The sequence below is a fragment of the Anser anser genome (genome assembly GCF_964211835.1).
Source record: "Anser anser genome assembly, chromosome: 16".
Classification (NCBI taxonomy): domain Eukaryota; kingdom Metazoa; phylum Chordata; class Aves; order Anseriformes; family Anatidae; genus Anser; species Anser anser.
The window spans coordinates 18612328-18625486 of NC_139737.1; the positions used below are offsets into that span (position 1 = coordinate 18612328).

At 38.3% G+C, this 13159-nt stretch overlaps 1 protein-coding gene across 1 annotated transcript; it reads right to left on the minus strand.

Annotated features, from left to right (window-relative positions):
• Positions 1-707: 707 nt before the first annotated feature.
• On the minus strand, positions 708-10323 carry LOC310882503 (nuclear pore complex protein Nup153-like; the record flags this gene model as incomplete). The annotated part of the gene is made up of 7 exons (XM_083801361.1): positions 8919-10323; positions 7766-7818; positions 4955-5081; positions 2855-3328; positions 1521-1613; positions 1195-1285; positions 708-853 (listed from the first exon to the last, which is right to left on the minus strand). Exons 1-7 carry the CDS (start codon positions 9003-9005, stop codon positions 708-710), a joined length of 1071 nt encoding a protein of 356 aa, XP_083657487.1. The 5' UTR covers positions 9006-10323.
• Positions 10324-13159: the final 2836 nt, after the last annotated feature.

Here is a 13159-nt window from a genome sequence, read left to right on the forward strand (position 1 = left end):
CCTTAAACAAAATGCACAATGTATTTTCTCTCACTTAGCTCTTTCCAACAGAGAAATGTGCTGCCTTCTTAACAAGTATGTAAGTTAGAAGAAGACTTTTGGGAAAAGATCAAATTCAATAAAGCCCTTTTTCTTAAAAGATATCTTTTCCACAGACACACTTTATGAAACTGTTGAAAACAATTGCAATTGCTTAAAAACAAAATTCAGAAAAGGGTTTTTAACGTAAAACACTCCACTTCTGTTTGCAGTTTAAATTTTAATCCACAGGAGCCATTGTAAGCTAAGGCCCAAAGATTCGCAGCTTTCGCCATGTATTTGGAACTGAAGCTCTTTCCTATTCTTTCTTCACCTGGGCTGAAGGTGGGACAGGAGTGTTGAGTTTTACAAACATTTCCTTTTCAATTCCACAAATTGTATTTACTTAAAATGAAACACCGATTATCTGGCTAATTCTCTTAGTACCTCATTTACAATTACATCCTAACACGTAAAGGAGATGCAACCCATCTGCTTTTCATCTTGCAGTTTTACTTCCAGCAACAAACACCACTTAGAATAGAAGGGGGCAGATGCACCCTAACAAACGCAGATCTTAATGTAATGCTCTCCTACATTCATATTTATAGCAGATACTCTATTAACCATAAGTCGTGTGTTGGTTTTTTTTTAATAAAAAATGCTAGCGTATTTTTTGCAGCATCTTTTTAAAAGGAGTTCATTATCTCACCAGGATTTTTTAGAACGTCTAAGACGCTTCCTTCCTTTAATACGTGGGCAGTGGTGAAGGGACCACCAGCAAAATCTTTGACCTCCTCTTTCTGTGTGTTGATGTTGGTTGAGGTGGTGGTGTCTTTTGAAACAAAAGAAAACAAAAACAGCTTTCACAATGTGACCTAGTTAGAGCAGATTATACTCACTTTTGTTAGAAACAAGAATTTCCAGCTTTCATGCTTCTCACATAAGAATCTTCACAAATTCTACTTACTTTGCAATGCTTTATGATTACAAGCAAAACAAAAAGCAACAAAACAAAACAAAAATTATAAAAGCAGATCTGTCACTGGAAAAATACTGCAGAAGTCCAACACTGCCTGGAATTGCTAGCATGCGCAGACAGGACAGATTGAAGATTTAATAAAGAAAAAAAGGAAAATCAGCACTTCAGATCTGAAGTGCTAAAGTTTCAGTTACCTAGGGTAAGAAAGGGCGTCACTGGAGTACCACTGGGTCCAGAAAGTTCTGCCGATTTTACAACGGGAACACTAAATGTAAACCCAATCTGCTATGAACAAGAGAGGTTTTTCAGATTCTCAAGCCACAGGAACTCCAATCGAATGCACACATAAAACCAAATCTGAAAGCTGCTCTTCACATTTGTAGCACGCATGCTGAATGACAAATTATAAGCCAGAAGCCTACATACTTTTCTCCATCAAGGCAGATTCTGCTTTAGTGTTCTGCAACAGCCTACTAAATGCCTAAGAAAAAAAGTCAAGCTCCTTTATTATTTTACTTACAGAAGACGTAGGTAGCACTTCTGCCTCAGTAGATTTCACAACTGGAGATGAAAACGCAAACTCAGGACTGCTAACAGTACTTGTTGGTTGTATCTGTATTTTCAAAAGAATTAAAGGTTTATATTTAAGAGCAACAACTACCTGAATTCACTACCCAACAGAAGTCCCGCAGTGACGTCGAAAAACCTGATGTTTGAGTTATTTTGCAGATAAAAGTAATAATAAAACACAGGGAAGTTTCCAAGTGGGTATAGGACAATATCTTCAAAACCAAATTCCAGAAACTGAGAGGAAAAGCTGGAGATGCTACTTAGGTCTAAATGCACGGAAAAGCAAGCCAGGAAGCTGAAGAACGGCAAACTCAGCCCAATGATACTCCAAGAACTTCAGCAAACACCTCAACATGTTAAAGCAGCTGTCTACTTCAAACCGTACAAAAAATATTTCAAGTACTCTGGAACAGATTAATGTTTATTTTATTGCAATAATATGCCAATTATTGCACCCTAGGCTCATTCTATGTGAGGCTCATATGACCACGTTACCTCTAATTTAATAACTTAAATAAAGTTGTGGTTTAACCATTGCAGGCAACTAAGCACCACACAGCCACTCGCTCACTCCCTCCAAGTGGAACAGGGAAAAGAACTGGAAATAAAGAAGTAAAGTTGTTAAATTTGAGGTAGCATTAATGACTCATCGCATGTAATGGCTACCTGGAAAGACAAATGCCATAACCCTGTACATACTCCCCACTCCTTCCCCTTCTTTCCCCCAGCATTTATTGCTGAGCACGATGCTAAATGGTGTGGAATATCCCTTCAGTCCTCTGGGCTCCGCTGTCCCGGCTGAGTGCCCTCCCAGCCTCTTGTGCATCCCCGACCTCCTCGCTGGCAGGGCAGCGTGAGAAACAGAAAAGGACTTGTCACTGTGTGAGCACTGCTCAGCAACAGCTAAAACACCAGTGCCTTACCAACACTGTTTTGCTCACAAATCTGCAACACAGCATCATCTACTACGAAGAAAATTAACTCTACCCCTGCCCAAACCACTATAAATAACTTGGCATAAAGTCCACACCCCCCTTCCCCCGCAGACTTCCACAGCATTTGAAGCAGTTATACAATCACGTTAAATGGGAGTTGGCAGGCTCTAAGACTGAGAGAAGCAGAATCAAAACATTTATGCCTTTTTCCCCAAACTGGCATACAACCCCAATTCATTCAGCTGCGTAGAAACTAATATTTGTTAGTTTCATGAGCACCACAGAAAAAGTCAACTCGCAATAAAGCAGTATACTCATTGTAAACATTATTTATAGCATAAAGATTTACCTTGCCTGCCGCCGTCGCTGCTGCATCTGCCATGCCTGCCGCCTCCGTTGAATTTGCCACGCTTGTCGTTGCCGCTGTTGACTTTGCCTTGTCCTTTGTCATCAGCAGATATGGCATGCCCGCCGCCATTATTGGATATGTCAAGCCTGAGGGCACTGTTGAACACGTTATGCCCGACGTCGCCGTTGTATAAATCATGTCCTCCACCTCCTCCTCTGATAGATCTGTCAAGTCCTCCACCTCCGATGGATCTGTCATGCCCTCCACCTCTGATGGATCTGTCATGCCCTCCACCTCTGATGGATTTGCCATGCCCGTCGCAGCTGCTGGAGTTGCCGTGCTCATTGCTGCTGTTGAAACAGCGCTCGGTGACGCTGAGACAGCGCTACTACCAACGAAACTAGAATTGAACTGAGGCAGCGATGCAGCACTGATGGGTAGGGGTATGTTCGGTAGCACTGGTTCCTCCACTTCCTAAAGTTGCAAATTTTAATTTTTCTTATACAAGACCTACTACTTTCTCACCCCATCCCACCCAATTTATTAACAAAATTAAATAGAACAAAAATCCATACAAATTAAGAGAAAGCAAGTTTCCAGAAGAAATCCCGATCTCCCCACCTCTGTCTACCACGTCATTTTAATTTATGGCAGGCCTGCTTCCACATTATACTCTATTCAACAACTGTACAGCAAGAACACTGAAAGTTAACTCAAAACCTGTGCGGAACAGAGATGCACAGATCACATTTTTTTTCTTTCTTCTCTGTACTTTAGTCATCAAAGCTCTAGAGAAGCATCATCCTTTCTAACTACCCTCGCATGGCTTCAATTAAGAGTACACTCTCAAGACAAGTGAGAAAGTGTTCCTCTTGCAAAATTAGGCAGGATAGCTGCCAAAGTTTCTAAAGTCATTACAGCAGTGAACGTGGAAAAAGGTAATGTTTAAAGAAGCAGGTAGGTTCAACAACCAAACTAAACACAAAAAGCACCAAAGAAAGTCAGACTAGCAGCACTGAAGATTGTGTTCTGGTAAATACAGTCTATACCATGTATCAGGATGCAAATATAAAAATCAGAAAACAGCCTCTTAACAACTTCAATTTTCATCCCTGCCACTTACTTTATTTGATTACTAAGATTGGATGAGTTATGTTTTAAATGGCATAGAAAATCTGACCAAAATTTGTACAGTACTATCATGATCTACTTAGAAATGACTAGGCAGGGATGTAAGTTGGTACTACTGATATTCAGTGCATCCTGTAGCTTACATCTGTTTCACAGTTTTGATTTGAAAAGTTTATGGAACTTTTGATATTTGGACCATTATTTTATTTGCGTTACAGGAATAAACAACAGTGTTTACGATTTCTTTATATTGCATCATCCAGAAGTCCCATTTAATGATTTGAAACTTAAATTAACTTAAATACTTAATATTAACTTAATATTAATTAAATACTTAATGTTAACGTAAATACTTAAATTAACTTACAGGCAGCTTATATAACATCCAATAAAAGAAAAAATAATCTGAATATTCATGGTCATAGTTTTATGGAATAGATTTTTCCTATTAAAATGAGAAAAAAACTCTCTCACAATGAGTTTGGTGAGTATCAAAAACTGAGTCATCGTTAGCAGACATGCAGAATGCTCTCTTCTACTACTCTTTTTCACACTCTTGGCCTGTATCTTTCTGTATGACTTAAATATGAAACCAAAAATTAAGCTTTTTTTTTTCTTTTTATACTTGGCACTCGTTTCAAGTATCATTCCTGTAGAAAAACTATACAAACCTTCACCAAAACATTACTTCTCCTCTTAGGACTCATTCATTCAATTGCTAACGAGAAATGTTATAGTTTGAAGAATCTCCAAGGTAAGAGAATTAAAAATTTCAAAATTACATAAGCAAAGTTCAGGTATTCAAAGACAGGAAATCAATTGGAGCCTGCTCTGAAACCCACAAGAAAACAAAAACAATGCAAAAATAAAGCGGTATTGTTATAATTTACTATGATGCAATAAAACTGACACACTTAGCTAGTTACTTCAGTAAGCTCAGTGACAGCAATTAATTTAAGAGTCACTTACCTGTTCTTGTACAGCTTTTGATAAATAGTGTATTCCTCTTTCCCTTCTCATTTTGCCGCCTCCGCTACTCACTCCTGAAGACAGACCACTGGACGCAGCAGTACTGAATTTGTAGCTGGTCACATTGCTAGCACACGACAGTACAGAAGTTGGGGGAAACAAGAGAAAAAAAAATTACCAGCCAAATTTTTTTTTCAAGATATTAGAGCTGTTATTAGTCCTAGAATTGAAACCTGCTGATCAGAAAAAAACTAAAGCTGTCTCACAAGTTGCTAAACGCTGGTAAATACTTGATGTTCTAAATAGGAAAAACTTTATTAACAGCAGCAATGAAAAGGACATACATAAGTGCACCGTTCACACGGGAACAATGACTAAGCCAGAAGACCTGAAATAGAAGAGCTGATTTAGATTGTTATTTTCCAGTGCTTCCTTTAAATAGGACTGGTTCTCTGATTCTGCGATGCACGTGTATCTTTTGCAGGGATATAAAAGAACAGCTCACAAAAATACAGAAAGAGTGCACATATGCACACATACACATGGGAAACACTGCCAACAGCTCTGATAGAATAGGGACGCCTTAGACTTGTGTGGCAAGGTAATATGGCCTAAGCTTCAGAAGCAGCTCTGGCTTTCATGTGGCCATCAGCAGGAACAGCAGAGGTGTTTGGGTATGCCAACATTCCAGAAGTCTTTTCAGACATGAATACAGATCCCTTTTGTAAGGCATACAAAGGCGTTTTTCTGGTACTTAAAAAAGCCTAGCTCAAAACCAGAAAGATATCCTAATCCAAGAGCAAATGGGGAAAAAATAACCCAAACCAGAAGTGGAATAGGGAATAACTCTAACAAAAGTACTATGGCAAGAAAATGAAGTATGCCTGGAAAAACCGTGACATCAAAGCTTATCTTGCAGCCAATCAGTCAGTCAGTACAGAAGTGCATTAGATCGCACTGGAAGACACCAGGTCAAACTCCCACAATACTGAGGAGGAGAACTGGTCTAAACTTGTCAAATACTTGACAACAGCCTGCTTAGCACTGTAACTGCATAGAGGAAGACAGATCCCTAAGGCAGATGCTCAGACTTTTCTCTAATCCAAACTGTCAATCCATTAGAATTCTGAAAAAAAGTCTTACATCAAAATAGATCTTCATTCAGACAACTATCGCTTGCCCATAATAGCCCATATTCCTCTTTCTGTTAACACCTGTGAGCTTCAAGGGGGCAAAGACAGTTGTCAGCCTTCAAGCAAGTCTAATCTACAATTGGACTCAGGATATAAAATATATATATATATACACACACACACGCATAGATATATAGCATTGGTGGGCCAGAGATTTACTGAGTATTCCAACTCAACTGTCCAAAGGGACTCTTGCCAGCAGATCAGTGTGGTGCTCCTGCTCCAGAACATGGCACCCAACAGAGACCAGCATCACAAAAAACACTACCACCACTACCTACTCTACAAACAAAAGGTAGGGCACTGCAATAAACTTTGTGAACGAAATCAAAAGCAGTATGAGTTTGCTGTATCTCCTTCCTAAATGGAGAAGTAGAAAGGAGTTCTAGCAAAGACAATTTAGAACAGTTTGAAAAAAACATAATTACAACCCAGCACCTGATTGCACCTGTACCAGAACCTTAAAGCCAGTCGCTTCCACCCCTAAAAAGGTGGTTGTTGTGAAGTCCAACTTTTAGATGCCAAAACAAAGTGTTGAGTTCTTTCTGCAAGCCAAAGAATGCCCATGGTCACCTAAGAATTGCTTGGCAGATGAGCATAGAGTCAACAAAATTCCCTGCTACTGTTCTTTGAAAAGAGCGGCCCCCCTAAAAACCGAGTGCAAAGTCCCTTAACTCAAGCATTATTACCCAAAACACCATTTGCCCAGAAGGAAAAGCCATCAATATTATCTGGAGGATAACTCATTTGACCTAAACCAAGAAAGCAGTATAACACAAAGCAGTCTCCTCAAGAAGAAATTCAATTAATTCTGCTGGATTTTTTTTATTTTAGAGATGAGTTAGCATTTGGCCTCAAATGATCCTAAAGAACACATGGTCTTCATGTGAACTCAAAGCAGACAATTAACTTCATCATGAAAGGAGTATTAAAAAAAAGAATAATAAATCATAAATCTTCCTCCATGTTTTTGCTTAAAAAATAAAGAAAAAAACACATCAATAAACATCCTCCTGAACTGTAACTCACTTCCCCTACTTCACCTTCTAAAGAATGCTTCAGAAAGAATCATCCCATTAGGACAGAGCTTTCAAACTGCAAGCAATTAAATAGCTAAAACTAATAGCTTTTCCCCTAGGGAACATTAGGAGGGACAAATTATTTTGTTATAAGTAAACTGAGTTATAAACCATGAAATATCTGTCAAAGCAAAATTTGTAACGCTACAGATTTAGTTAAACTACAAAATGAGCCATATTTCCTGTAGAAGGAAAAAATTAGGCCTCCAATAGCAAAGATCCTTTCTGTGGATACAGAAAACGTGCCTCGTTTCCCATCTTCGTATCCTACTCAGAAGATAAACTTGGGATAAAAAGTGGTGTATCAGTACTTTTATTCTTGCTCATCTTCCTTCCTTTCATAAAAACAACAATTTTCTCAAAGTTATATTGATCTTCAAACACAATCCAGACTTTGCAGCTGCCTCAAAATACAAAATTTTCATTGGATTTCCCATTCCTTTTACTGAGAACTGTCACCACCTTTCAGGTGCAGACCGTACTGAAAAAGGAGATGTCTTTCTTCCTTCAAGTAAGTTTTAAATTAATAGATGTCATACCTTTCAGATGGTTCTGCTCGCTGTTCTGCAGGCAAAGTCTTCTCTCTCATCCCCTGCAAGTTAAGTTTAGTTCAAGACTTAGCTGAATATGTACAGAATACACAAAGTACCAACAACCACTTCATGTGGTTTTTTGTGGTTTTTATTTTATTTATTTATTTTTAATTTTATAGCACTGAATACACCTCACCTACTTAACGTTGTTCCCTAATTCAGCATTGTGGGTACAGTTCAGTTAAATTTTGGGGCTAAAGTAAGCACACTGGTTCACTCAGCATTGAGGACAAACTGATAGAACACTAAATCAAATTTGTCAAATCCTCTAACAAAGAAAGTAATTATTTTAAACAAAATGACAAAAATTGTGTGTGGGGGGGAGAGTTTTCATCAAAACTTGTGTTTACCAACCCCGTAAAAGGGACATACTTTTCTGTTTTCTGTCATTTATGAACAAACAAGGAAAAAAAAAAACTCTACCCCCCTAAAAACTAAGCAGTTGCTGCTACATTCATTTTAGAACTTTACCAAATGGAGATTGTGCTGGCTAAACAATACAGAGATTGAAAGAGTTAAAAGCAATAAGCAACCAGTATTACTGTCCACTTTGATTTCCAGCCTAAGAAGCCCATACACTTAACACGTGGTCATTTGTACACTCAGACTGATACTGGAAACACAGATGTTTTCGCAGAAAGAGATGCCCATTTAATTTTATGGAAAATTTATCAGACTCCATCTACTCCAAAGCAATCAAAACCGATAACTCAGCACATTGTCAGAACTCTCACTTGGAGCACATAGCTCACCTGGAATAGTTTACACAGAACACGAGCATGTTTCATCAGTGACAGCTTTGTGTACATGAGAATATAAAAGGAAAACATTTCTGTCTTTTAATATTCTTTCACTGAGAACAGGATGACTCAATAGCACATCATGACATCGTGAAAACAACCACAAGACACTGAGTGTTCCAAAAACAGAATTAAATCCATAAAAGCTCAATCTATTTCACAATGGTTCCCACTGCCTTAAAGCTCGCCTCAAACATACTATCAGTACTTTTTGCAAAGATAGGATAACAATTGGTTTGAGAAACATTCCAAGACTGGAAAAAAAAAACAGGCACATAAGGACTCAAAAATGTACTCACTTGGTACTTTGTGTCTACTCTCTGGCAAATTTTGCTGGACTGAGTAGTTGAAGTCGGTGATGGTTCAGAATACCGCGTATAACGCATCGGTTGACGGTTTACCGTTGGTGTCACAAGTCTCTTAACAGGTGGAGGCTGGAATGCATTCTGGGATTCCAGCTTTGAAAGGGAAACAGCAATCAATTTATCCTTACGTCCACCCAAATTAATTCCAATATTTATTGATGAAAACAAATTACAGAACTATAAACCTCCCCCCATCGGTCTTGGCACTCAATGAATACAATTTGAAAATTCTGAAGACCGTTCAACTTGTAGAGGGAAATCACCAGAAAACCAGTAACGAAATCCATAAAGCTATATATAAGTAGCCAAAGTCTGACTGAATTCCATTTCAAAATTTGGCAGTTAGCTTCATAGACAAAATAATTCATGCTACCATAATTAAAATAACCCATGTTCCTAGAATATGCTCCTATCTTTTCCTCTGCCCACACTGTGATTTTTTTTTTTTAGTAGCTTAATTCATTAATTTAACATTTGAAGTGTTAAGCAACTAATTATACAGGCTTCTGGGCTTCACATTCCCTACATTTTCCCTCTTCAAAGTTACACAAACAATAGAACACACTCAAAAAAACCAACTTGTCAGTCTTACAATAATCTCATTCATTAAAATATGATCCAATGCTTTACATGTACATTAGATGCACTTCAAGTAGTGGGTTTGACTTCCCTTTTCAAAGCATTTTCACAGACCAGAGTTAATTTTTAACACAGACCACTGCGTGTTCTGCAAAACTGACTTAACTGAACTGTCAGACAGAAAACAAACCCTAAAGGCTACAAGATTTACCGATGGCTCCGCCTGCGGTCTTAAGGATCAGAAAATACAGTCTTAGGAAGCATGCTATTGTTCAAATCAATACCAACAGGAAATTTTTGTTTACGCTGCAGCTTTAATTTCACAGTATCTCCCAGCTCTTAGTAATAGAATTCACACTCTCTCTAAAGTATATAAAAATACATCTTTCTAAAAAATATTACATTCAGTTTGAAACCTTGAATAAGACATGTTTTATGTAAGTTCACAAATCTACTTCGAGTGAACGATGGTTCATTGCTGGTTTTAAAGGTAAAAAAGAAAAATATTAATTCCCCCAGTTAGGCATTCAATACACCAAGAGCTATTCTGCCTGGTACAGTTCCTTGAAATAAGAAAAATACCACATCACTGCTACCCACTGCAGAAGTTTGGCCCGAGTGCACAAGTGTTCCGTCAACCGCATGTTCACTTTAGCAGGAAAACACACGATCGTCTCCTCAGCAAATAATTGCTTCTCATCACGGGCTACCCTTCTCCCGCCACCATTATGAATTCTAGTATTATGAATAGACAATCTATCTCCTTTCACCCACTGACAGCTGCGTGCAACATTCATTTAGTGGCTGACAATTTCAGGCTCTCTGTTGCAAATCTGGCAGATCTTTCTTAATGCCTTATCACAGGTGTATTGCTATAATATAACTGAGAATTCACACCAGATTTGGTTTTAGTTATTTGGATAATATTTATGATATACTTCACTTCTCCATGCCCTTGTAATTTGGCAGATGGTGAAAAGATGGTCCAGGAAATCTGAGATGTTTGTAAACTCTGAAGTGATTGTAAACTTAATTATACATCCATCCAATCAAGGAATTAGCACAGAAACTTCTTGAGACACTGTCCCTTTTCTCATTAGAACAGAAGATGAAAAGTTTGCACATCTTGTTATTTCCTTCAGTCACCTGATCTTCAAGTGGTCATTTAAGGGTTTTGCAATTTAATAAGCCCAAGGATACCCCTAACTAAAGTCGTCAAAAAAAGATGACTAGTTTTCATTTTTTAAAGAAAATGAAAGGAAATCATGCTTTACCACACCATTATCACCAGTTCTGTGCTACCTCCAAATAGGAATTTAGGAGCGTAAGATTTATAGCGTCGGAAAAGAAAAAGAAAAAAAAAAACCTCTACCCCCCTAAAAACTAAGCAGTTGCTGCTACATTCATTTTAGAACTTTACCAAATGGAGATTGTGCTGGCTAAACAATACAGAGATTGAAAGAGTTAAAAGCAATAAGCAACCAGTATTACTGTCCACTTTGATTTCCAGCCTAAGAAGCCCATACACTTAACAAGTGGTCATTTGTACACTCAGACTGATACTGGAAACACAGATGTTTTCGCAGAAAGAGATGCCCATTTAATTTTATGGAAAATTTATCAGACTCCAACGATGGTTCATCGCTGGTTTTAAAGGTAAAAATGAAAAATATTAATTCCCCCAGTTAGGCATTTAATACACCAAGAGCTATTGTGCCTGGTACAGTTTTGCAATTTAATGATACCCCTAACTAAAGTCATCAAAAAAAGATGACTAGTTTTCATTTTTTAAAGAAAATGAAAGGAAATCATGCTTTACCACAGCATTCTCACCAGTTCTGTGCTACCTCCAAATAGGAATTTAGGAGCGTAAGATTTATAGCGTCGGAAATTAACAATTTTCCTCCTCTTTACTTTGAATGGTGATAAAAAGCACAAAAACTAGTTTTCTGTGCCCGAATGAACACGGAAGTCTGTACAAAGTCTATATGACCACTCAGTCAGTATTTTTCTATTTGTGATCATTTCTTCAAGAGCAAACTTGCCTCAACGGGAATTTTAATATGCAGCTTCACCCCAAGTTGGGGGACAAGATAAAACGACTTGGTGTGTTCTAGAGTTGGTGCTCTCAACTTACAAAGATAACATAATTCTTAACCTGAGTAATCTTCACAGCCCATCATCTACTGTGGATACATGCCAATATTAACTTGATTTGATGTCTATGTTGTCACTGAGGTTTGAGAAAATTTTTCTAATAGTGATAAAGCATTGAAAAAGTTATCTACCTCAGCTTAAGACATTATTGGTTCTTACCTTTCTTCGTTTGGACTGGAAGTCAGTAATATCCGGTTTATCTATGTCCGGAGGCTGAGGAAAAAACAAAGCATAACTATTAGAGGGCAATTTTTTTCTCCTGAGAGAGAGGGTTCCCTGCAACAAAAATGTGGGGGTTCATGGTCAACTTACACAACACAGCAGCAAAACAGATGCCATTCTTTTAGCATCCTGTTGAAAAAACAGCGCAATAAATTAAACCGGCCACAACGTAAGGAAGAATAGTTTTATCTTTATCCTTTGATGGCACATTTACTAAGTTTTATAAACACATGAAGCAAAAACAGATTAAAAGAAGTGCTATTTACCAACAAAGGGCTTGACAGCTTCTCCATTGCCTCCAAGATGCGCCGTGCTGAGGTACTTAACGTAGCGCGGGACCACACAGTTTCTTGTCTAGCTTTCGCTCTCCTTTGTGCCTGAAAAATTAGCATTTTAAGTGTTACAATGGTCAATTCTGAGCTAAAGAGGCATGTATTTTACGTCCCAAGGCTACACTGATGATACAATCAATATATTCTGATGACAGAGAAAAATGCAGTCACTGGGAGTTCAAGCCATAAAGAAGAGAATACATTCGGAGTTTAATGAAGTTTACCTTGGGCCTCAGTGCATCTTGCACGTGCTTGTTGCACGAGCAATAAAAGAACTCCGTACTTGTAAAAGGTCAAGACGGATGATGCTAGGACTGCTAAGGCCTCCGAAGCAGTAATCAGGGAAACAGAACTCAAGAAAAGGCTTGTGGTACAGAAAGCATTTTCAGTAACAACACAGACCTCAGAGTTTCACGATGGTCTAAGTGTACCATCTTAAAATCAGTGTATACAATCATAACCAGGAACTAGTTTTACTTCTCTCTTGCTTCCTCCCTTCCCCCAAGATTAAAGTTGGCTGCAAATCTTTGTCTTAAAAGATAAAGATCTGATTTAAACTGTAACAGATCTAAACATTACACTGAAAAAGTAAACTGTTTATTTGCACCACCCAACTTCAAATATCAGTCGAAAACTTCCTTTGGTGTGACTTTTTTTCTTCCCAGGTTAAACCCCTCATATAACCACACTGTGCTTATCACACGATGTGAAGACAGGAAGCAGACCACGCAGCATGTAAAAACACAAGTGAGACTCACAGAACCACAGAATGGTTAAGGTTGGAAGTGACCTCTAGAGATCGCCTGGTCTACCCCCCCGCTCGAGCAGGGCCACCCCGAGCAGGTTGCCCAGGACCATGTCAAGTCAGCTCTTGAAGACCTCCAA